We start from the raw sequence: 26,760 nt of genomic DNA, 5'->3' as shown, positions 1-26,760 counted from the left end.
TGAAGGGTAATGAGATTTTGCTCTTCAAACCTACCTCATTTATTGATAGTAAAATGGAAATGTCACAAAGCAAAACTAATTAGACTTTTTATAAGTATCTGAACATTTTTTTGTGGAGTAGTGTGTGAACCTTACAGATTTGTTTGGTTTTGATAAGAATGCGTGATCAGGAAAGATACATAAGCTTTTTGTAGGTTTACTCTTACCCATACTTTTTGATAAAATTAATGACAATAAAATAGGTGAAATCAATTTTCCTGTTTGAAGATTGGACTAAAATATAACATAATCATTGAGCTGGGCTTGGTGGCTCATGCCTGTAATCTCAGTACTTTGGGAGGCCAAGGTGGAAGAATTGCTTGAGCCCACGAATTTGAGACCAGCCTGGGCAATATGACAAGACCCGGTCTCTACAAAGAATGAAAAAAACAATTAGGTGGCTGGTGGTGTGCACCTGTGGTCCCAGCTGAGGCAGAAGGATTGCTTGAGCCCAGGAGGTTGAGGCTGCCGTGAGCCTTGTTTGTGCCGCTGTACTGTAGCCTGGGTGACAGAGCAAGACCGTGTCTCAAAAACAAACAAACACACACAAAAAAACCAAAACACTTCCCTCCCCGAAAAAAAAACCCTGCCAAACTACTTCCAAAGTAATTGCACCATTGTACATTCCTGTCAGCAATGTGTGAGGGTTCCAGTTTCCCACATCCTTGCTAACACTTGTTATTATCTGTCTTTTTAAAGTTTAGCCATTCTATTGGTTGTGAAGTGGTATCTCATAGTAGGCTAAGTTTCAAAATAGCAGTTAGGCATAACAGGAGTGATAGTACTTTAAGATGAAGTTAATGTTCCAATTAAAATATTGAATAGGCTGACCTAGGAATGGTTCTTGACCCTGGCCATGCATGATTAGTATCACTTCCTAATTTAAAAAAGTTGATGTCACAACTTCATTTCATTTCTGAGGATATTGTACGATTCCTCTCCCACTCCATGGCCCAAATCCTTCATTTAAAAATAAAACAGTAAAGACACACTTGTAGAGAAAGAACTACTCTCCCTTAAGCAAAGAGAGGGTTTACCATAGGCTGCTAAATAGTTTAAAGAATTGTTGGAATGTATCAGTATGGGTTCAATCAGGAGATAGAAACCACATAGTAATTTAACAGGGAAAGAATAATATAAGGAATTATTGACTGTAACAGGGGATTGGAGTAATAAGAGATTTACCAGTGAGAAGTAAAGATAATGCTAAAGAATATAAGAATAGCAGATATAAGGAGCAGTGACTATCCCAGGACTAAGATAGAGTGCGTTTCCATCTTCCAGATGAACTTAGATCTTATTGGAAAGGGCACATTCAAGGCTATGTCAAAGGGCAAGTTCAAGCTATAGTACAGCACTAGTGGCATTTGCTGGAAATTTACCCCTTAGGGTACCAGGGAATGCTGTTTATGAAGAGATTCCTGTTATGAAGAGGTTGCTGATCCCTTTTGAGTAAATTTTTGTATGCGATGTGACATAGGGGCCCAGCTTCATTCTTTGGCATGTGGATATCAAGTTGTTCCAGCACCATTTGTTGAAGAGACTATTTTTTCCAACTGAATGGACTTGACACGCATGTCAAAAATCGATTGGCCATAGATATGAGTTTATTTCTGGACTTTCATTCCATTGGTCTGTATGTCTGTCTTTATGCTACTACTAGCTGATTTTAATTAATGTTATTTATTTAGGTTGGTGTGAAAGTAATCACAGTTTTTGCCATTACTTTTAATTAAAAGTACAATTAACATTAAAAGTGATGGCAATAACTGTGATTACTTTTGCACCTAATATACCATGAAAATTATTGACAATATCAAATAGCAAAGCTATTAAAAACCATAAGCCAAAGTAATACTAATAAAAATATAGTCCAAGTCATAATTAATGTAAGATTTTGAACTAAGCCAACTTTTTTTTTTTTCTGATTGGCAAGGTGAGGCTGAAATATAGGTCCACAAGTTAACAAAATATTTGTATGTGTTTTGATTTTTTTCATCTTTTGTAGGCTTTAACATATACAATAAAATTGCCTTTTAAAACTAAAAGAATGAAGTTCATCTTGTTCACATGAAACCTATTTTTGTTTTGTTTAATTTGAAATAAGCATTCACAGTTTTCATTTTTATCTGACATGAGACAGTTCCTCCTTGCTGTAGGTGCTTGTTAAATAAGAAAAAACTTAAGAAGTTGAAAACTTGCAGCTAAATGTTCATTACTTTCCTATGATTGGCAGGACATTACTGGTTCAGGGAAATCCATAACTTTTTTAGGGGTAGATCAGTAAATCTCATCTCGAGTGTATAATCAAGAGCATAAATCTCATCTTAAGTGTATAATCAGTGAGGAAGAAGAGCAAAATTCCTCCTCCTCAAGGTTAAGTTCTCAGCCTGAGCACAAGATTCAGAGAAAGGGTTCCTTCCTCAGTCTTACACTTATTTGAAAAGAAAAGGGAAATAGTATTTACTTTTCCTTTTCAATATTTTTCTCCTATATCAGCAAGACTTGAGATTTGCAGATAAACATTCTTACTCACAAGCCCAAGAAACAATGGAAACATTTTAAGATTGCCTTTTTTTAATCACAGGATTTTTTTTCCCAAGAATCTTGTCACTTGAAGTAAATATATGTGTGTGTGTGTGTGTGTGTGTATGTGTGTGTGTGTGTATGTGTGTGTGTGTATATATATATATATAAATATATATTTTGAGACACGGTCTTGCTTGAGTATAGTGATGCAGTCATAGCTCACTGCAACCTTGAACTCCTGGACTCAGGGATTCCTCTTGCTTCAGCCTCCCAAGCAGCTGGGATTACAGCCATATGCCACCATGCCCAGCTAATTTTTTTTATTTTTATTTTTTTTGTAGAGATGGAGATATCACTATGTTACCCAGGCTGGTCCAGAACTCCTGGCCTCAAGTGATCCTCTTGCCTTGGTCTCCCCAAAGCACTTGGGATTAACAAGTGTGAACCAACACAACTGGCCTTAAAAATATTTTCTCTAAGGCCTGGCAGAGAGTTGTTCAGTTACTTCATGTGATAACAGATGTTTGTAGATTGGGCCATTCTTCATTCTCAAAATACTTGGCAAAATCTGGTCTGCTGTGTTTGTGAAAGTACTCCTGGAATTCGTCTTTCAGCTTAGATACCTGTTGAGAATTCTTCTGCTAAGCCACTGTATTTCTGTATGTAGTAGATTTATGTCCTCTTCATCCACGTTTTTACACAGTTCTTTAAACATTTTTGAATGAACAGGTTTTTATATAACAGTTAATACTTTTTTGGAGCTTCAATTAGAACTTTAAAAATTTCCTTTCCTAGGGCTTTTGACACCAGCATCTCTCTGTGAAGAAAACACTGTGTTGTGAAGTGGGGTTTGCTTTTATTTTTTTGAGACGATGTCCCTCTCTGTTGCCCAGGCTGGAGTGCATTGGTGCAGTCTCGGCTCACTTCAGCCTCCATCTCCTGGGTTCAGGTGATTCTTCTGCCTCAGCCTCCCGAGTAGCTGGGATTACAGGCGCGTGCCACCATGCCTGGCTGATTTTTGTTTTTTTGGTAGAGACGGGGTTTCACCATATTGGCCAGGCTGGTTTCGAACTCTTGACCTCAGGTGACCTGACTACCTCATCCTGGAGTGCTAGGATTACAGGCGTGAGCCACCACACCCGGCCGAATTTTGGAGCACTTTGGATTTCAGATTTTCAGATTTGGGGTGCTCAACATGTACTGTAGAACTTTTTTCAGTTTCTCTTTCTGTATTTCATATAAACATTTTACTGATCTTTTACTCAGTGTAATTTTACACTTTTTTATTATAATTATAGTAGATTCTCACCACCAATTGTGTGACTTTCCCTTTTCTGGGCAATAAATTCTACTACTATGTAACTTGCTGCCTCAGTCTTTTCACTGATTTTTTTTTAAAACAAAATCTTTATTCTCTTTGTTTTGAGATTCCAGTATATTTGACACTTAACTTGTCAAATGAATGTAATTTGTATTTAAGTGTCTTTTGAATTTTGCTGGAACCATTGCTATATTTGTAAAGTTGTTTTCCACAGACAACACAAAATGGTATAGGAAAACTTAGTACAGCCCATGTATACATCCGTTGATACTTATTTGCATTGTAAAGAGGGACTTGTTTTATGTCTCTTGATGCACTAGTGCGATGAAATGACTCACTAGATACAGTTCTTTACCAACCTTACTGGAATTTTCCTTTGGCCCTATTCTCACACTTCATCCTCAGAAATTACCACATCGGATTATCGGGCATTTGTAAAACACAGATGTTAATGTATAAGACTTAAGACCATAGCAAAAAACTAATTGAGAAAAATCACAAAACTAAATTTTCATGATATAACTCCATTGTAATTTTGTCCATGTTTTGCAAAGCTTGCGCCAAATAGCAAAACATTGGGGGTAACTGAGTTGCAACATGTAAACATTTTTTTTTTTTTTTTTGAGACAGAGTCTTGTTCTGTTACTCAGGCTGGAGTGCAGTGGCGTGAACATGACTCACTGTAGCCTCAATCTTCCAGGCTCAAGCGATCCTTCTACCTCAACCTCCCATGTAGCTGGGACCATAGGTGCATGCCAACACACTGGCTATTTTTTTTTTTTTTTTGAGACGGAGTCTTGCTGTGTCTCTCAGGCTGGAGTGCAAGTAGCATGATCTTGGCTCACTGCAAACTGCAACCTCTGCCTCCTGGGTTCAGGCAATTCTCCTGCCTCAGCCTCCCGAGTAGCTGGGATTACAGGCGTGTGCCACCACGCCTGGCTAACTTTTTTTTTGTATTTTTAGTAGAGACGGGATTTTGCCATGTTGGCCAGGCTGGTCTCGAACTCCTGACTTCAGGTGATTCGCCCGCCTTGGCCTCCCAAAGTGCTAGGAATACAAGTGTGAGCCACTGCGCCTGACCTAATTTTTAAATTTTTTGTAGAAATGGGGTCTCCCTATATTGCGCAGGTTAGTCTCGAACTCTTGGGCTCAAGCAGTTCTCCCACCTTGGCCTCCCAAAGTGCTGGAATTACAGGTGTAAGCCACTGTGGCTGGCATTTTCATCAGAATTAAAATTTCTCTCCAATTTTCCATTACACTTGTAGAGCTTTTTTGCTTATATCAGGCAGTTGGCGGTGCCTATGGGGAGGTTTGTGGAGGTAATTTGAGAGGGAGAGGCTGATGTTCATTAGCCCCCTACCATCCTCCCCCTATGCGTAGCAACCACCAGTTATCAAGGACAACTGTATCTCAATAAACTTGGTTTTACTGTGCACTACCACATGGCTAATTTCTAACACAATTGTTAATGAGGTTGTTCATTTACTGTCAATACTGCCATTGCTTGATGCACGAAAGTTAAAAAAATTTTTTTTTTAATTTTTTTGTTAAATTTCTGATCTCTCAAAGAACTCAAGCAGTATTTTCAATATCTTGTGGACTCTAGGTTGAGAATCCCTGCCTTACACTCTGGGACCTCTTCATACATTGTTGTAGAAAAACTGAACATGGCTGTGTCTATGCTTTCCTCTATAATCAGGCAGCTTTTGCTCATCTTCGAAATCTCTCACAAGTGATGAATTTGGTAGACTTAAGTTACATCTGGAAGTGTAGCTGCAGGGTGCAGGGGAGTCTGGGAAATGCTTTTTGGTTTTTAAACTTCCAAGCTCCTGTGGTATAGGAAGGCACGGTAGAGGGAAATTCGGGTAGATACTGTGTGCCATTATACCGTATCTGCCATATTACTGGATTTTTAAAGATGAAGACTTTCTTGCTTGTTTGTGTAGTAAAATTTTTTTTCAAAAGAAAACTTAAAAGCATTCATTAATTAAAAAATTTATTTAGCACCTGCAATGTGCTGGCATTCTTCTAGATACTTGGGAGGCATTTAGTAAGCAAAACAAAGATCCATGCCCTCATGGAGCTTTAATTCCAGTGGAAAGAGATAGATAATAGGCATAACACATTGTTAAATTAGTTGTCTGTGTTACTGTGTGAATAAAAAGAATCAAGTAGTGGCCAGTGAAGTCTTAGATATTATACCATGTGAGTATTTATGCGGATATGGTTTTCCCCACAACCTTGAGGAAATAATCTATTTTGGTTGCTTTTGTAGTAAACAGTGGTGATAAATGGCTAAGGGTCTAGGATAAAGTAGATTGTGGCATTAATGTATGTGTTATGATGTGGCATATATTGAGCATTTGTAAGTTTACAGAAATAAACTGATTGTTCTCTCAAAAATTGGTTTTGACACAGGTTTGTATATAACTGGTTATTCAGTAATGATAATTTTCAAAGTTGTCTTAGTCTATTTGCACTACTACAACAAAATACCATAGAGTAGGTAGCTTATAAAGAACAGATGTTTATTTATTTATTTATTTATTTATTTTTGAGACAAAGTCTCACTCTGTTGCACAGGCTGGAGTGCAATGGTGTGATCTTGGCTCACTGTAACCCCTGCCTCCCAGGTTCAAGTGATTCTTCTGCCTCAGCCTCCTGAATAGCTCGGATTACAAGTACTCACCACCACACCCGGCTAATTTTTGTATTTATAGTAGAGTTCGGGTTTCTCCATCTTGGCCAGGCTGGTTTTGAACTCCTGACCTCAGGTGATCCACCTGCCTCGGCCTCCCAAAGTGCTAGGATTATAGGCACGAGCCACCGTACCCGGCCAGATGTTTATTTCTAACAGTTCTGGTGGCTGGGAAGTTTAAGATCAAGATGCTGGCAGATTCATATCTGGTGAGGATCTGTTTCATGGTTCATAGATGGTGCCTTTTCATTGTGTGCTCACATGGTGGGAGGGAAGAGCTTTTTCTCTAGGGTTTCTTTTAGAAGGACACTCAACCCAGAGGAGGCTTCCAAGATGACCAAATAGGAACAGCTCCGGTCTGCAGCTCCCAGCGAGATTGATGGAGAAGACGGGTGATTTCTGCATTTCCAACTAAGGTACCTGGTTCATCTCAATGGGACTGGTTGGACAGTGGGTGCAGCCCACGGAGGGCAAGCTGAAGCAGCGCCTCACCTGGGAAGCTCAAGGGGTCAGGGGATTTCCCTTTCTTAGCCAAGGGAATCCATGACAGCTTGTACTTGGAGGAACGGTACACTCCTGCCCAAATACTGCGCTTTTCCCATAGTCTTCGCAACCCACAGACCAGGAAATTCCCTCCTGTGCCTGGCTCAGCAGGTCCCACGCCCATGGAGGCTTGCTCACAGCTAGTGCAGCAGTCTGAGATCAACCTGCAATGCTGCAGCTTGCTGGGGGAGGGGCGTCCGCCATTGCTGAGGCTTGAATGGGTGGTTTTGTTCTCACAGTGTAAACAAAGAGGCCAGGAAGCTCGAACTGGGTGGAGCCCACCGTAGCTCAGCAAGGCCTACTGCCTTTCTAGATTCCACCTCTGGGCAGTGCCTACCAGAAGAAAAGGCAGCAGACAGCTTCAGCAGACCTAATTTTCCCTGTCTGACAGCTCTGAAGAGAGCAGTGGCTCTCCCAGCATGGCGTTCGAGCTCTGAGAACGGACAGACTGCCTCCTCAAGTGGGTCCCTGACCCCCATGTAGCCTGACTGGGAGACACCTCCTCGTAGGGGCTGACAGACACCTCCTACAGGTGAGTGCCCCTCTGGGATAAAGCTTCCAGAGGAAGGATCAAGCAGCAGCATTTGCTGTTCTGCAGCCTCTGCTGGTGATACCTAGGCAAACAGGGTCTGGAGTGGACCTCCAGCAAACTCCAACAGACCTGCAGCTGAGGGGCCCGACTGTTAGAAGGAAAACTAACAGAAAGGAATAGCATCAACATCAAAAAAAAGCACATCCACCTCAAAACCCCACCTGTAGGTCACCAACATCAAAGACCAAAGGTAGATAAAACCACAAAGATGGGGAGAAACCAGAGCAGAAAAGCTGAAAAGTTCAAAAAACCAGAGCACCTCTTCTCCTCCAAAGGATTGCAGTTCCTCACTGCAAAGGAACAAAACTGGATGGAGAATGAGTTTGATGAGTTGACAGAAGTAGCCTTCAGAAAGGTTGGTAATAACAAACTTCTCTGAGCTAAAGGAGCATGTTCTAACCCATCGCAAGGTAGCTAAAAACCTTGAAAAAGGGTTAGATGAATGGCTAACTATAATAAGCAGTATAAAGAAGACCTTAAATTACCTCATGGAGCTGAAAACCGCAGCACGAGAACCTCGTGACGCATGCACAAGCTTCAATAGCTGATTCGATCAAGTCGAAGAAAGGATATTAGTGATTGAAGATCAAATTAATGAAATAAAGCAAGAAGACAAGATTAGAGAAAAAAGAGTGAAAAGAAACGAAGAAAGCCTCCAAGAAATATGTGACTATGTGAAAAGACCAAATCTACGTTTGATTGGTGTTCCTGACAGTGACGGGGGGAATGGATGCAAGTTAGAAAACAATCTTCAGGATATTATCCAGGAGAACTTCCCCTACCTAGCAAGGCAGACCAACATTCAAATTCAGGAAATACAGACAACAACACATACATACTCCTTGAGAAGAGCAACCCCAAGACACGTAATTGTCAGATTCACCAAGGTTGAAATGAAGGAAAAAATATTAAGGGCAGCCAGAGAGAAAGGTCGGGTTACCCTCAAAGGGAAGCCCATCAGACTAACAGTGGATCTCTCAGCAGAAACCCTACAAGCCAGAAGAGAGTGGGGGCTAATATTCAACATTCTTAAAGAAAAGAGTTTTCAACCCAGAATTTCGTATCTAGCCAACTAAGCTTTATAAGTGAAGGAGAAATAAAATCCTTTACAGACAAGCAAATGCTGAGAGATTTTGTCACCACCAGGCCTGCCTTACAAGAGCTCCTAAAGGAAGCACTAAACATGGAAAGGAACAACTGGTACCAGCCACTGCAAAAACATGCCAAATTGTAAAGACCATCAATGCTATGAAGAAACTGCATCAATTAACAGGCAAAATAACCAGCTAACATCATAATGACAGGATCAAATTCACACATAACAATATTAACCTTAAATGTAAATGGGCTAAATGCCCCAATTAAAAGACATAGACTGGCAAATTGGATAAAGAGTCAAGACCCATTTGTGTGCTGTATACAGGAGACCCATCTCACATGCAAAGACACAAATAGACTAAAAATAAAGGGATGGAGGAAGATCTACCAAGCAAATGGAAAGCAAAAAAAAAAAACAAACAAAAAAAAAACAAAAAAAAAAAAACAGGGGTTGCAATCCTAGTCTCTGATAAAACAGACTTTAAACCAACAAAGATCAAAAGAGACCAAGAAGGCCATTACATGATGGCAAAGGGATCAATTCAACAAGAAGAGCTAACTATCCTAAATATATATGCACCCAATACAGGAGTACCCGGATTCATAAAGCAAGTCCTTAGAGACCAACAAAGAGACTTAGACTCCCACACAATAATAATGGGAGACTTTAACACCCCACTGTAAATATTAGATCAACGAGACAGAAGGTTAACAAGGATATCCAGGACTTGAACTCAGCTCTGGACCAAGTGGACCTAATAGACATCTACAGAACTCTCTATCCCAAATCAACAGAATATACATTCTGTTCAGCACCTCATTGCACTTATTTTAAAATTGACCACATAATTGGAAGTAAAACACTCCTCAGCAAATGCAAAAGAGCAGAAATCACAACAAACTATCTCTCAGACCACAGTGCAATCAAACCAGAACTCAGGATTAAGAAACTCACTCAAAACTGCACAACTACATGGAAACTGAACAACCTGCTCCGGAATGACTACTGGGTACATAACGGAATGAAGGCAGAGAGATAAAGACGTTCTTTGAAACCAATGAGAACAAAGACACAACGTACCAGAATCTCTGGGACACATTTAAAGCAGTGTGTAGAGGGAAATTTATAACACTAAATGCCCACAAGAGAAAGCAGGAAAGATCTAAAATCGACGCCCTAACATCACAATTAAAAGGACTAGAGAAGCAACAGCAAACAAATTGAAAAGCTAGCAGAAGGCAAGAAATAACTAAGATTAGAGCAGAACTGAAGGAGAGAGAGACACACAGAAAAAATCCCTTAAAAAAATCAATGAATCCAGGAGCTGGTTTTTTGAAAAAAATCAACAAAATAGACCACTAGCAAGACTAATAAGGAAGAAATGAGAGAAGAATCAAATAGACGCAATAAAAAATGATAAAGGGGATATCACCACTGATACCACAGAAATACAAACTACCATCAGAGAATACTATAAATAGTTCTATGCAAATAAACTAGAAAATCTAGAAGAATTGGATAAATTCCTGGACACATACACCCTCCCAAGACTAAACCAGGAAGAAGTTGAATCTCTGAATAGACCAATAACAGGTTCTGAAATTGAGGCAACAATTAATGGCCTACCAACTAAAAAAAATCCAGGACCAGACGGATTCACAGCCACATTCTACCAGAGGTACAAAGAGGAGCTGGTACCATTCCTTCTGAAACTGTTCCAATCAATAGAAAAAGAGGGAATCCTCCCTAACTCATTTTATGAGGACAGCGTCATCCTGATACTAAAGGCTGGCAGAGACACAACAATAAAAGAGAATTTTAGACCAATATCCCTGATGAACATCGATGCAAAAATCCTCAATAAAATACTGGCAAACTGAATCCAGCAGCACAAAAAAAAGCTTATCCACCACAATCAAGTTGGCTTCATCCCTGGGATGCAAGGCTGGTTCAACATACGCAAATCAATAAACATAATCCATCACATAAACAGAACCAATGGCAAAAACCACATGATTATCTCAATAGATGCAGAAAAGGCCTTTGACAAAATTCAACAGCCTTTCATGCTACAAACTGTCAATAAACTAGGTATTGATGGAATGTATCTCAAAATAATAAGAGCTGTTTATGACAGACCCACAGCCAATATCATACTGGATGGGCAAAAACTGGAAGCATTCCCTTTGAAAACTGGCACAAGACAAGGATGCCCTCTCTCACCACTGCTATTCAACATAGTGTTGAAAGTTCTGGCCAGGGCAATCAGGCAAGAGAAAGAAATAGTGGGTATTCAGTTAGGAAAAGAGGAAGTCAAATTGCCCCTGTTTGCAGATGACATGATAGTATATTTAGAAAACCCCATTGTCTGAGCCCCTAATCTCTTTAAGCTAATAAGCAACTTCAGCAAAGTCTCAGGATACAAAATCAGTGTGCAAAAATCACAAGCATTCCTATACACCAATTACAGACGAACAGAGAGCCAAATCATGAGTGACCTCCCATTCACAATTGCTTCAAAGAGAATAAAATACCTAGGAATCCAACATACAAGGGTTGTGAAGGACCTCTTCAAGGAGAACTACAAACCACTGCTCAACAACATAAAAGAGGACAAAAACAAATGGAAGAACATTCCACGCTTATGGATAGGAAGAATCAATATTGTGAAAATGGCCATACTGCCCAAGGTAATTTATAGATTCAGTGCCATCCCCATCAAGCTACCGATGACTTTCTTCACAGAATTGGAAAAAACTACTCTAAAGTTCACATGGAACCAAAAAGCCCGCATAGCCAAGACAATCCTAAGCCAAAAGAACAAAGCTGGAGGCATCACGCTACCTGACTTCAAACTATACTGCAAGGCTACAGTAACTAAAACAGCATGGTACTGGTACCAAAACAGGGATATAGACCAATGGAACAGAACAGAGGCCTCAGATATAACACCATACATCTGCAACCATCTGATCTTTGACAAACCTGACAAAAACAAGCAATGGGGAAAGGATTCCCTATTTAATAAATGGTGTTGGGAAAACTGGCTAGCCATATGTAGAAAGCTGAAACTGGATCCCTTCCTTACCCCTTATACAAAAATTAACTCACGATGGTTTAAAGACTTAAATGTAAGACCTAAAACCATAAAAACCTAGAAGAAAACCTAGTCAATACCATTGAGGACATAGGCATGGGCAAACATTTCATGACTAAAACACCAAAAGCAATGGCAACAAAAGCCAAAATTGACAAATGGGATCTAATTAAACTAAAGAGCATCTGCACAGCAAAAGAAACTGTAATCAAAGTGAACAGGTAACCTACAGAATGGGAGAAAATTTTTGCAATCTACCTATCTGACAAAGGGCTAATATTCAGAATCTACAAAGAACTTAAACATATTTACAAGAAAAAACCAAACAACCCCATCAAAAAGTGGGCAAAGGATATGAACAGATACTTCTCAAAAGAAGACATTTATCCAGTCAACAGACACATGAAAAAATGCTCGTTATCGCTGGTCATCAGAGAAATGCAAATCAAAACCACAATGAGATACCATCTCATACCAGTTAGAATAGCGATCATTAAAAAGTCAGGAAACAACAGACACTGGAGAGGATGTGGAGAAATAGGAACACTTACACTGTTGGTGGGAGTGTAAATTAGTTCAACCATTGTGGAAGACAGTGTGGCAATTCCTCAAGGATCTAGAACTAGAACTAGAACCCAGTGATCCCATTACTGGGTATATACTCAAAGAGTATAAATCATGCTGCTATAAAGACACATGCATACATATGTTTATTATGGCACTATTCACAATAGCAAAGACTTGGAACCAACCCATATGTCTATCAGTGATAGACTGGGTTAAGAAAATGTGGCACAGGTACACCATGGAATACTATGCAGCCATAAAAAAGGATGAGTTCATGTCCTTTGCAGGGACGTGGATGAAGCTGGAAACCATCATTCTCAGCAAACTATCACAAGGACAGAAAACCAAACACTGCATGTTCTCATTCATAAGTGGGAGTTGAACAATGAGAACACATGGACACAGGGCGGGGAACATCACACTCCACGGCCTGTTGGGGGGTGGGGGGCTGTGGGAGGGATAGCATTAGGAGAAATACCTAATGTAAATGACGAGTTGATGGGTGTGGCAAACCAACATGTCAATGTATACCTATGGAACAAACCTGCACGTTGCGCACATGTACCCTAGAACTTAAAGTATATTTAAAAAAAAAAAAAAAAGGATACTCATCCCATTCATGAAGCCTCCACCCTTATGACCTAATTTTCTCCAAAAGGCCCTAACTTCTCATATTGTCACTTGGGGGTTAGCTTTTCAACATAAGGATTTTGGGAGGCACACGAACATTCAGACCATAGCAAAAATGTTCAGTTATTTTTATTTTATTTATTTTTTGAGACAGCATCTTGCTCTGTCACCCAGGCTGAAGCGCAGTGGTGTGAACACAGCTCACTGCAGCATTAACCTCCCATGCTCAAGTGGTTGTCACACTTCAGTTTCCTGAGTAGCTGGGACTATGGGTGTATGCCACCATACCTGGTTAATTTTTTTATTTTTGTAGAGAAGGGCTCTTGCTATATTGCCCAGGCTGGTCTTGAACTCCTGGGCTCAAGCAGTCCTCCCACCTGGGCCTCCCAAAGTGTTGGGATTGCAGGTGTGAGTCACTGCACCCAGCCTGTTCAGTTATTTTTGAATCATCATGTTTTAGAAGGCAGTAAGTGCTCTGGAAGAAGACAAAGTAGATTCCGGCAAGGGCAATGGGTATGCTAGGGTCTGGAGGTAGTTTGCAATATTAAATAGGATGGTTGGAATGGGTTGTATTGAAAAGGTGATACTTGAGCAATGGAAGTGGTGGAGTTAGTTATTGGGATATCTGGCAGAAGCACATTCCAGGCAAAAGAAACAGCTTATGCAAAGGCACTAAAGTGAGAGCCTGGCATGTTGGAGGAAAGCAAGGAGGCCCAGCCAGTGCATCCAGAGCAGAATGACTGAGAAAAGTTGTAGGTAGGATATGAAGAGAGGGAGGTAAGGACTGGGGGTATTCCCCTAGGGTCTTTTATGTCATTGAAATTGGCAGCCGCACAGGGCTTTGAGCAGAGTAGTGACAAAAATCTACTTAAGGTGTTTTTTCCTTCTTCTATCCCCCAGTGTATTAAAAGGATCACTAAGCATGTTGTGTTGAGAATAGACTGTAGGGGACATCAGAGGTAGAAGGGAGACTAGTGACATTGTTTACTTGACCATGGTAGATGTGGTAAAGTGATCAGATTCTGGATATATTTTAAAAGTAGAATTATCAAGACTTCCTGATGTATTGGATGTGGGACAGGAGACAAGGATGAAGCTAAGGTTTTGGATTGAGCAACTGGAGGCATAGAATTGTCTTTAACTTAGATGGGAAAGCCAGAGTAGAGCACACTTGGAAGGGAAGGTCAGATCCGTTTTGCATATGTCGAGTTGGTAATATTATTAGAGATTCAAGTGGAAATGTTGAGTAATTACAAGACTAGATGAGATCACCAAGGAAGAGACTGTAGTTAGAAGAGGACAAGAAAGGAGTAAGCCCTGGGCATTCCGTTAAAGGAAACTTAGAAGTGGTCAGTGAGGTTGGGAGAAAGCAAAGTATATAGCCAAATGAAGAAAGCATTTCCAAGAAGAGGATGTGGTCAGCTGTATCAAATGCTGCTGTTAGGACAAATAAGATGAGGACTGAGAATTGACAATTGGATTTAGTAACATGGGGATCATTGGTTGTTGATAAGAATGGTGTTGGTGGAGTGAGGTGGGGAAAGTCTCATTGGAATGTGTTTAAGAGAGGATTGGAAGGGAGGACTTGTTGACAGTGTGCATAAACAAGTCTTTGCTTTCAGAAGGAGAGAAATGGGACAGTAGCTGAATTGGGAGCGAGAAAGTTTTTTTTCTAAGACACAGAAATATCATGATTTTATGGTGATGAAAATGATTCAATAAAGAGGAAAGAGGAGATTATACCTAAATTTCGGGCTCAGTTTTTATCACTTTTTTTCATACATTCTCAGTTCCTCTGCCCTCTTGCTTTATCACGCTTGCTTGGCAAAGCCACAAACTTGGTGAAATGCAACACTTCTGCTTCTAGGTGCCTGCATTTTCTATTACACCATATTGTAATCAACACAAGCTTTCGCAAGATTTTTCATTTATTCTGAAGTGTTCTGGCTTCAGGCTTCAGTAATAAAAAGTGAACTTTAAGGGATACACTGGCCTACCTTAGGATACACTGACCTTTTTCCTGGGGGGCTCTTAAGCCTAGAAAGCAGAATTCTTTGAGGTTGTCTGTTTCTTTAGTGAAGATTATTTGCCAGGGGTTAGATGCTTGATACTGCTGAGCATGTTCCACAGTGGTAGGGCATGGAGATACGGAGGAGGTAAGAAGTTATTATTTGCAGTTCCAAAGTTTTAGTTAGCCCTGTTTTGTAGTCTTCCTCTGTCGTCCTTGTTTCTGAGTGCTAGGTTCCTAGTTTCCTGAGTTCTTCTTAGCATAATACCTGTTCCTTCTTCCCTCTTAGTTTTCCTTTTTGTCACTAGGTTTAAACATAACCAACCTTCCTTCTTTCCTCCCTCCCTTCTTCAGAATTCTTGTTGCTTTATTTCTTTTTTTCTTTTTTTTTTTTGAGACAGAGTCTCGCTCTGTCACCCAGGCTGGAGTGCAGTGGTGCGATCTCAGCTCACAGCAACCTCCGCCTCCCAGTTCAAGTGATTCTCCTGCCTCAGCCTCCTGAGTAGCTGGGATTACAGGCTTGCACCACCAGGCCAGGCTAATTTTTGTATTTTTGATAGAGATGGAGTTTCACCATGTTTACTAGGCTGGTCCTGAACTCCCAACCTTGGATGATCCGCCCACCTTGGCCTCCCAAAGTGCTGGGATTACAGGTGTGAGCTACTGCGCCCGGCCCTTTATTTTTGATAAGCTGCTATTATAAGCTCCTGTTAGAAGTTTTTTAGGCATTACACCACGTTGTCTTGATATTCTGATCATATATACACACATATATATTCATTTTTTCAAGAGATGTTTAACAGATATATACCATATATTGAATTTTTGCCATCAAATATTCTTAAATATATTATCTTGCAGCATATCACTTTCAAGTTAAAATGCCAGAAACAATACCAATATCTATAATTATTTTAAGGAATGCTATATAATGACACATTAAGGTGTAGATTCTTTTGATTTGTAATTCTTAGAATGATAATAGCAAAAATGATGCAAAAAATCTTCAGTGTGAGATTATGATGAAGCTACATTTTACAATTGTCTTTTTCAACCATAATGAAAATGGTCTTGGTGTCTAGCTGCAGACAGATTTACTCATTCTAGCTCATTACACACATAATACATGACTGCATAGAAGGGCATATAAAACGTGGAAATGGCCTCAGCTTCATTCTTCATCTCTTCCATTGTCATCCTCATTCAAACACCAATTACAGTAGAAAAAGCAGTGCTAAAATGCACTTCATTCACTGCAGTATTCTCCTTTTTTGCGTGATTAAAGAATAAGGCACAAAACACACACTGGCAACTGAGGCACTGACTTCATTTCCCACCTATGGACCCTCTTCAGCTCCTGGATCTGTTCACTTTGGTAACGCCAGAGGACTTGAGAGGAACCAACTTTTTTTCTTTACTTTTACTGTAATCTAGTCCCAAGAGTAAGAGGAGAGAAATGACTGTGGTTTATTTTACTGTGAACTGCAAGTTCAAATCATTTCTTATCTGTTGAAATACAGTTGGCTATGATATTAGTGCTCACCATTATTCTTTTCAACTCTATCAACTCTAGTAAAATCCACAGGGAACTTTTCATGAGATGTGCTGTTAGTGTATTAATAGTTTCTTCTGTTTGTGGCAGCAACAGTGCTTTTGAAATCACGTAAGATTTTTTTCTCCCTGTGGATATATAGTGATTTTTACTTAATTTAGAAATAGAAAAAAGTTACTTTGATTTTGTAGTTGTGTCTTAAAAAAGAGTAAAAAAGATTACAATTTAAAATTTCTCATTGACTTTAAAAACAATTCATGTAATTTTTGTACACAATTCTAAATATTTCCTTTTCTTAGTTAAGGAAAATGAAAAAAAATTATGTATGTCGTGTTGAAAAGTTCTGTTATTGAAGACAAACATCCAGAATATCTTCTACTTCATCAGAGTATCTTCCAAATGTATTAAGTTAAACAATTTGAAGTTTGCCCTTTTTGTGTGTTTGTTTCTTTAAATATGACATTACTAAATATTTCATAAATATGTGAATAACTGGTTTTTTGTTTGTTTGTTTGTTTGTTTTTTTGAGATGGAGTTTCGCTCTTGTCGCCTAGGCTGGAGTACAATGGTACGATCTTGGCTTACTGCAACCTCCACCTCCCGGGTTCAAGTGATTCTCCTGTCTCAGCCTCCTGAGTAGCTGGGATTACAGGCACCTGCCACCACACCCAGCTAATTTTTGTATTTTTAGTAGAGATGGGGTTTCACCATGTTGGCCAGGCTGGTGTCAAACTCCTGTCCTCAGGTGATCCACCTGCCTCGGCCCCCCAAAGTGCTGGGATAACAGGCGTGAGCCACCACGCCCAGCCGTGATTAACTTTTTGAATTCACAGTAGTTATTCTACTTTTTGGTGATGCCAAAAAATTCTGCTACAGTAAGCATTGGTATTTGAAAGATATTTAGAGTATTTTAGGGTTAATAGTTGCAAAATAAACGTGAAGATTTATAAAAATTGTGTGAATCGAGATTTAAGGTTGTTTTAACACATATGATGTCTAAAAATGAAAACTATTGTTTGAGGGAAGATGTGCATAGAAGCTTTTACTAATTTGAAAATGTTCTTATATGGAAATAACACATATTGACATTTGACTACTGTGTGAATGGTGTACAGTAAGTGCACTAATCACAGGATGCTGTGATTGGTTTATGTATTTTAAGGAGGAGTATTAGAACAGAAAGCATAATTTGAACTGTCTCAAAAGATCTTAACATTAGGTTGCAAATGACATTATGTTAGGTTTCTGCGTTTTTGTAGCTCCGGATTTTGATAAGTTTCCTGGCTGATTATAGGTATTTTAATAGTCATACATTGCATTCTGAAGCGACCCAGTAGAAGCACATAGAACTCAAATGTTCTCTTTTTGTTTCCGGTGTTATCTTGTGTTGCCCATAATGAAAACTTTCCATTGTATGGCTTCTGTGATATCTAATATATAGAAAAAAGAGTTATAAGTTTTTAATATCATTAACATTTTTCTTTTAGATTATCTGCAATTATGAAATGAAGTAACTCAAGATGAGCAAGTTAAAAGTGATACCAGAAAAAAGGTACTGTAATTCTGAATATCAGTATGCATAAGTTACAGAAATAATGTATGACAGAATTACTTGAAACTCAATACTTGACAAAGTATTATTTGTGTTTAAGTATAGTATGATATATTTATGTAATTAAAAATGTTTATTAATGTTTAACTTTTCAGTTAAAATTGGAGTCAGCAAACTATGACCACCTCCTGTTTTTGTATGGCCTGTGAGCTCAGAATGGTTTTTACTTTTTTTTTTTTGAGACGGAGTTTCACTCTTGTTGCCCAGGCTAGAGTGCAGTGGCACGATCTCGGCTCACTACAACCTCTGCCTCTGGGTTCAAGTGATTCTCCTGCCTCAGCCTCTGGAGTAGCTGGGATTACAGGCACCCACCACCACACCCGGCTGATTTTTTGTACTTTTAGTAGAGACGGGGTTTCACTATGTTGTCCAGGCTGGTCTCGAACTCCTGACCTCAGGTGATCCACCCGCCTTGGCCTCCCAAAGTGCTGGGATTATAGGCGTGAACCACCATGCCCGGCCGGTTTTTACATTTTTAAATGGTTAAAAAAATAGTATTTTGTGATACATGAACATTATATGTAATTTGCATTTCAGCCTCTATAAATAAAGTGTTTTTTTGGAATACAGCCATGCTAATTCATTTACATATTGTCTGTGGCCACTTTTCTATTAAAATGGTGAATTCGAGTAGTTATGACAGGGACTGCATGGCCCACAGTGCCTAAAATATATACTATTTGGCCCTTTACAGAAAAAGTTTAGGCCGGGCGCAGTGGCTCACGCCTGTAATCTCAGCACTTTGGGAGGTCGAGGCGGGTGGGTCATCTGAGGTCAGGAGTTCGAGACCAGTCTGGCCAACATGGTGAAACCCTGTCTTTATAAAAAATACAAAAATTAGCCAGGTGTGGTGGTGGGCGCCTGTAGTCCCAGCTACTCTGGAGGCTGAGGCTGGAGAATCGCTTGAACCCGAGAGTCAGAGGTTGCAGTGAGCCCAGATCTCGCCACTGCACTCCAGCCTGGGCAACACAGTGAGACTCTGTCTCAAAAAAAAAAAAAAAAAAAAGAAAAAAGATAAAGTTTAACTGATTGCTGAGTTAAAGCACACTGTATCACCTCTGTTAAAGTTCTTAAATATCAAGAAATTGTCTTAATGTTGGTTTTATTTCTTTCAGTTGAAAGACAATTCTGATTGTATATTGAAATTGTCTTGGCTATACAGCGATGAGCAAATTGTGTAACTTTGTGAAGCCTCAGTTTTCTCATCTGAACAATTATTTTAATGATAATGCTGTTATTATAAGGCTGTGAAGATTAAATGGTATTTGGCTTGGTAATTGACAGTGTATTAATACTGGTAATGAAAGTTTCTGCTTTGTAGCAATGTTCTTATGTTTACGTGTATATAACTTTACATTCATTGGTATGCTTTAAATCTGTTATATAATGAATAGTATACACACTGTTTAGATAAGATTTATTCCTTAAATTGCTAGGTTTTGCAGTTATTAACTGTCTAATACATCATACCAAATTTGATTTTAGTCACGTACTTGTGTAATTTCTATAGGAAAGGAATTAGGCATTATTTGTATTTTAAAAAGGATCTTTTTAAAAAATGCCTTACTTTTTGCATCAGGTCAAACAAATAATGCTATTTCTATTGATTAGCTAAACTATCTAAAATTACTAGATCATTGTTCATAAAAATGTGAAATTACTTTTAGTTTGAAAGCCTCTGGCTCCTAAGGTCATTTTTAATTTTTTTCTCCTGAAGTATATTTTATTGGATATTTGTTTTTTTTTTGTTGTTGTTGTTGTTGTTGTAGGGTAACTAATTTGGAATCACTGCAAATAGTCTTCGTCTAAAGGAAATTATAATTTCTAGTAAAACTTGTCATACTGCTCTGTGAATAAAGCTGAATGCAATAAGGCAAATTGAGATAGATAGAAAAGGGTCAAAGCTCCCTTCCTATAGTATGGCATATTGAGACTGTGTTAGAGAACTTACAAGAATGTCTTCTAAGGGTCTGAAAAGGGGGGAGAAATAATACTTCCAGGTTTTGTTTTGAATTTTTTTCTTTCTTCAAATTTGATGAGAGCTCACCGATTTTCACAGAAAATCTTTTGTATACTTTCATGTCTCTAGAAGCTTCTGTAGATACTGTCTTTGATTTCTTTCTTTTTTTCTTTGCCTCTTTTTGATTTATTTCTCAATTATGAAATACTTTTACCTAGCTTGGTACTAAATCTGTGAGAGTAGAAAAGAAACATGAGTATAACACTTAATACAGTGTATTGAAGAAAATGAGTGTAGAATATGTTCTAAGAAAAAGAGCCCTATTCTCTTTTTACACAAAGCCTGTAAGCTGATAAAGAATATCTGAACAAATGCAGTATGGCGACTTAACCAGTATATAGTGAAGTGTTAAATTTTGAGGTGTATAGAATTAGAAAATAAGGTACTCATAAACAGGTGTTTATTGTGTGATAGGGACTTGAAGAGTCAAGGGTGGCTTGAGGGTTGGTAGAATATTCAGAATTGCTGAATTTAAACAAAGATTCTAATTAGATAGATTAGATTGGCAGATTTAAAGACCCATGGCAGTAGGTGGCAATTTAAATCAAAGAAGCATGTCTAGTAAAATATAAGAAGCAGAAATTTTCTCTACACTTCACTCTTTACCATTATGGTCATGCCCTAAATCTTATCATTAGAAAAACTCTAATTTCAAAATACTAATTTATTCTTTTCATTCTCCAACTATAATCTGTTATCTTTCTAGCTCACTTGCTCAAATATCTGTTCTCTAAGAGTTCTACCTCACCCAGAGCTCTAATCTGTTAACTTTTGTTTTCTCTCATTCATCTCTTCCTCCTCCTCTTCTATACAACAGTATAGAATCTGTTGTCCATTATTACACGTTCTTGCTGATATCTGAGATGTCTTTACCTTGCTTTAAATTTTTCCGTCACATCCAAGAGACAAAGTCCTTACCCTGGATAACCTTTATTGAGCAGCTGAATGACATTGGAGGATGAACTCATTTAGTAGGTATCACTAAAAAAATGGTGACAGTGGATATCCTTATCTTGTTTTCTGGTTGTAGGAGAAAAGCATTCTTTTACCTTTAAACATTTTGTTAACTGTGGGTTTCTTAAATGCTTTTTATCAGGTTGAAAAAATTCTCTTATATTCTAGTATGCTGAGAATTTTTTATCCAGTATGAATGTCTGATTTTGTGAAATACTTTTTCTGTCTGTTGAGATGGTTGCAAAGTTTTTCTCTTTTAGTTTATTAATAGGTGAATTATATTGAATGATGTTCAAATATTAAACCAACTTTGCATTCCTGTGATTGATCTTACTTGGTCATGATATATTGTTATTATCCTTTTCATATATTGTTGGATTTGATTTGCTAAAGGGTTGTTTAGAACTTCTGCATCTATGTTCATGAAGCATATTGTAATATTTTTATCTGGTTTTGGTATTAGGTACTAGCCACATAGAATTTTGGAATCAGGAAGTATTTCCTCCTTTTCAGTTTTTTGGAAGAGTTTGTATATAATTGGTATTATTTCTTTGTATGTTTGATAATATTCATCAGTTAAGGCACCTTGTCTTGGAATTTTCTTTGTGGCAAGTTCTTAAAGTATAAATTCATGGCCGGGCATGGTGGCTCACGCCTGTAATCCCAGCACTTTGGGAGGCCGAGGCTGGCAGATCACCTGAGGTCAGGAGTTCAAGACCAGCCTGGCCAACATGGTGAAACTCCATCTCTACTAAAAATATAAAAACTACGGGCGTGGTGGTGGACGCCTGTAATCCCAGCTACTCGAGAGGCTGAGGCAGGAGAATTGCTTGAACCCAGGAGACAGAGGTTGCAGTGAGCCGACACAGTGCCACTGCACTCCGGCCTCGGTGAAAGAGTGATCTGTCTCAAAAAACAAACAAACAAAAAACAATAAAGTATAAATTCACTTTCTTTATTAGATATAGATAGCACTATTCAGGTTTTTCTATTTCTTATTGAGTGAGTTTTGGTAATTTGTGTCTATGGTAGGCTGAATAATGGTCCCTTAGGAGATGTCCATGCCTTAATCCCTGGAACCAGTGAATATGTTACATTACTTGGTAAAAGGGACTGTGTAGATATAAATAAATTGAGCATCTTGATGTAGAGAGATGATCCTAGATTATCTGTGTGGGCCCAGTGTAATCATAAGGGTCTTTATTAAGGGGAAGGCAAGAGGATCAGAGTCAGTAGTAGGAGATGTGATGATGGAAGCAAAAGGTTAGGGTGATGTAAAAAAGAGGCCATGAGCCAAGGAATACGGGTGACCTCTAGAAACTGGAAAAGGCAAGGAAATGGATTCTTCCTCAGAGCCTCTAGAAAAACCATTTCTTCTTCTTTTTTTAAAATTATTATTATTTTTTATTATACTTTGAGTTCTGGGTTACATGTACAGAATGTGCAGTTTTGTTACATAAGTATACACGTGCCATGGTGGTTTGTTACACCCATCAACCTGTCACCTACATTAGGTATTTCTCCTAATGCTATCCCTCCCCTAGCCCCCCACCCCCGAACAGGCCTCAGTGTGTGATGTTCCCCTCCCTGTATCCATGATTTCTTATTGTTCAACTGCCACTTATGAGTGAGAACATGCCAAAAACCATTTCTTCTTACACCTTGGTTTTAGCCCATTGAAACTGGTTTTGGATTTCTGATCTCTAGCCTGTAATACAATAATAAGTTCATGTTGTTTTTAAGCAGTGAGGTTAGTGGTAATTGGTTACAGCAGCAGCAGGAAACAAATACTTTCCTGTGAAAATGTTAGGAAGCTAATGTCTTTCAAGGCATTTGTTCATTTCTTCTATGTTGTCCAATTTATAGGCATAAAGTTGTTGAAGTATTCTTTTATCTTTTTAGTGTCTAGCACTTATAGTGACGTTACTTTTCCATTCCTAATATTGGGAATTAGTGTTTTGTTTTTTTTCTCGATCAGCCTGGTTGGAAGTTTATCAATTCTACTGATATCCTCAAAGAACAAGCTTTTGGTTTCATTGATTTTCCTATGGTTTTGCATGTTTCTTTGATTTCTATTTTGATTTTTATTATTTCCTGACTTGTGCTTACTTTTGAGTTTCATGTGCTCTTTTTTTCTTATTTTTTACATTGAAAGCTAAGGTCATTGGTTTGAAAGATTTTCGTTCTACTGTGGACATTTATTGCTGTAAATTTCCCCCTAAATACTGTTTTGGTGATATCCTGCTAATTCTGATATGTTGTGTTTCCATTCAGTTAGAAATACCTTCTGATTTCCCTTTTGATTTTTCTTTGATCCATGGGTTATTTAGAAGCTTGTTATTTACTTTCCAAATATTTGAGGGGTTTCTAAAGGTTTTTACTGATTTTAGTTTAGTTCCATAGTTGACTTGATTAGTATCAGCATGATGTATTTTTTCTATTCTTTTACTTTTAGCCTATTTCTATCTTTATATTTAAAGCGCATTTCTTGTAGGCAACGTGTGTTATGTCTGCTTTTTTTAAAAAAATATACAGTCTACCCTTCTCTGTCTTTTAATTGAGGATTTTAGATCCTATTTATTTATTTATTTATTTATTTTGAGATGCAGTCTTGCTCTGTCATCCAGGCTGGAGTGCAGTGGCGCGATGTCGGCTCACTGCAAGCTCTGCCTCCCGGGTTTATGCCATTCTCCTGCCTCAGCCTCCCGAGTAGCTGGGATTGCAGGCGCCTGCCACCACGCCCAGCTAATTTTTTTTTTTTTTGTATTTTTAGTAGAGATGAGGTTTTACCGTATTAGCCAGGATAGTCTCGATCTCCTGACGTCGTGATCCGCCCGCCTCAGCCTCCCACAGTGCTGGGATTACAGGCGTGAGCCACTGCGCCTGGCCCTAGATCTTCTATATTTAATGTGTTTAAAAATATGATCTTACTATTTCTTTTCTTTTCTTTTTTTTTTTTTTTGAGACAGAGTCCCACCAAGTGGCCCAGGCTGGAGTGCAGTGGTGCAATCTTGGCTCACTGCAACTTCCGCTTCCCGGGTTCAAGCAATTCTCTGCCTCAGCTTCCTGAGTAGCTGGGATTACAGGTGCCTGCCACGATGCCTTTCTAGTTTTTTGTATTTTTAGTAGAGAAGGGGTTTCACCATCTTGGCAAGGCTGGTCTTGAACTCCTGACCTTGTGATCCACCCACCTCGGCTACCAAAGTGCTGGGATTACAGGTGTGAGCCATTGTGCCTGGCCTATTTATTTTCTATATGTCTCATTTTTTATTCTCTTCTTCCTCCTTTTCTTCCTTCTCTTAGATTAATGAATATTTCTTCCTGTTTCCATTTCATGTTCTCATTGGCATAGCTCCTTATTAGCTAGAACTCCATTTTGTTTTAGTGATTTTTATAGGGTTTATACTATACATCTAGTATACTTATCATAGTCTATCTTTTAGTGATACATCACTTCCTACATAGTATAAAAACCTTCCATAGTCCAGGCGTGGTGGCTCACGCCTGTAATCCCAGCACTTTGGGAGGCCGAGGCGGGCGGATCACGAGGTCAGGAGATTGAGACCATCCTGGCTAACATGGTGAAACCCCGTCTCTACTAAAAATACAAAAAATTAGCTGGGTGCGGTGGTGGGCACCTGTATTCCCAGCTACTCGGGAGGCTGAGGCAGGAGAATGGCGTGAACCCGGGAGGTGGAGCTTGCAGTGAGCCGAGATCATGCCACTGCACTCCAGCCTGGGCGACAGAGCGAGACTCCGTCTCAAAAAAAAACCAAAAAAACCTTCCACTTCCCCTCTCTCTAACCTTTGTGCTGTTTGTCATACGCTTACTGTTACCTATGTTATAGACCCAGCACTCTACTTTTAGTTTAGTTAATTGTCTTTTAGAGAAATTTAAATAATATATAGTATCATTGTCTTATCACTCATTTTCTACTTCTTTTTTTCTTTTTTAAAGAACAGAGATATGTCTTGCTATGTTGCCCAGGCTGGTCTGGAACTGTTGGTTTCAAGCTGCCCTCTTGCCTCAGCTTCCCAAAGTGCTGGGATTACAGGTGTGAGCCACCACTCTTGGCTTCCTGGCTGCTTGCTTTTTTTCTGAAGATAATTCTGTTGTCATACTTATCTTAGTTATTCTGTGTATAGCCTGTCTTTTGTTATTTGGCTGCTTTTTCCCATTTTCTTTTAAAAATCACTGATTTTGGAAGGTTTGATTATGACGTCCCTTGATGTAGGTTTTTTGTTTTTTTTTTAATGTTTCTTGTGCCTTTAGTTTATTGAGCTTCTTGGGTATGTAGCTTATCAAAATTGGAAAAATTTTGGTCATAATTTTATTACATATTTCTGTTCTTTTCTCTCTCTCTTGTCCTTCAGGAACTTCAATGAAATGTATATGTCTTTCCTTGAAATTGGTCCACAGATCACTGCCCTGTCAAATTTTTTCTCCTAATTCTTTTTTCTCTCTCTTTTATTTTGGATACTTTTTATTGCGTGTCCTCAAGTTCACTCATCTTTTTTTTCTGACACATAAAATTTGCTGTTTATCTTATACAAAGTATATTTCATCTCAGACATTGTAGTCTGATTTGGGACTTTTTAATATTTTTTAAGTGACTAGTTTTGCACACACGTAATATAGTTACAACACCTATTTTAATATCCTTGTTTATTAATTATAATGTTTGTATCTATTCTTTTTCATTTTGATTGTTCCCATTATAGATTGTACTTACCTGTTTCTGTGCATGCCTGGTAACTTTTGATAGGTGATTTTTACCTTCTGCTGTCCTGGACATTTTTGTATTCCTTAAATATTCTTGAGCCTTATTCTGGGATGCAGTTAAGTTACTTCAAAAAAGTGTGAATCTTTTGAGTCTTTCTTTTAATGTTTGTTAGATAGGACTGGAGCTATTCTCAGTCTATCTGACTAAATTATTCCTTACTACTGAGGTTAGACCCCTGTGTGTACTCTATCCAGTGCTTTGCTAATCATGAGATTTTAAAATTTTGATTGGTGGGATCAGACACAATTCCCTGTCCTGTGATTACCTAGCAGTATTACTTTGAATCCTTTCTGATGATTTTTTTTCCTAGTCTTGGGTAGTTTCCTCACACTCCTGCGCTGATCTATATTCAGCTGTGTATTTGAGGGAGGCTTTCTGCACATCTCTGGAGTTTTCTCTGTGCAGCTCTCTCTCCTCTGGTCATCTCTCCTTGGAATTCTAGCCACGATGGTTTCCCTGGACTCTTACCTTTATCTCCTCAACTAAAGAAGACTGTTGGGCTGTCTGGGTTCTGCCTTCTTACATTACCTGAAACTGTCAAGGCTGTAAGCTAGGGCAAGTACTTGGTTTACCTCATTTATTTCCTGTCTTTCCATGTTGATAGGCTATAGAAGCCCAAGGCCACCTTTAGTTTTCAGGTGGTAACTTAGTGGATTTATTTTATTTTTGCTTCTGTCTTATTTAACTTCTAAGCAGCAGTTGACATTTCTTTTGG

General features: G+C 38.7%; 1 protein-coding gene across 10 annotated transcripts in view; it reads left to right on the top strand.

The window, feature by feature from the left end:
- Positions 1-26,760, top strand: part of AGTPBP1 (ATP/GTP binding carboxypeptidase 1) — a 193,098-nt gene that overhangs the window by 10,171 nt on the left and 156,167 nt on the right. For 5 of the 10 annotated variants that reach the window (XM_031014672.3, XM_055350684.2, XM_063696501.1 and 2 more), the window contains exon 2: positions 18,163-18,227. The exons of 2 other annotated variants lie outside the window; for them this stretch is intronic. In XM_031014672.3, the coding sequence (XP_030870532.2) occupies positions 18,196-18,227 (32 nt within the window). In that variant the 5' untranslated portion in view covers positions 18,163-18,195. Of the gene's footprint in view, positions 1-6,434; positions 7,004-7,521; positions 7,663-18,162; positions 18,228-26,760 lie in introns of those variants that run through there. 3 more of the 10 variants (XM_063696502.1, XM_055350682.2, XM_063696503.1) reach the window with 3 other exon arrangements.

This window comes from Gorilla gorilla, chromosome 13 (genome assembly GCF_029281585.2).
Source record: "Gorilla gorilla gorilla isolate KB3781 chromosome 13, NHGRI_mGorGor1-v2.1_pri, whole genome shotgun sequence".
NCBI lineage: Eukaryota > Metazoa > Chordata > Mammalia > Primates > Hominidae > Gorilla > Gorilla gorilla.
This window is presented reverse-complemented; position numbering and strand designations above follow the sequence as displayed.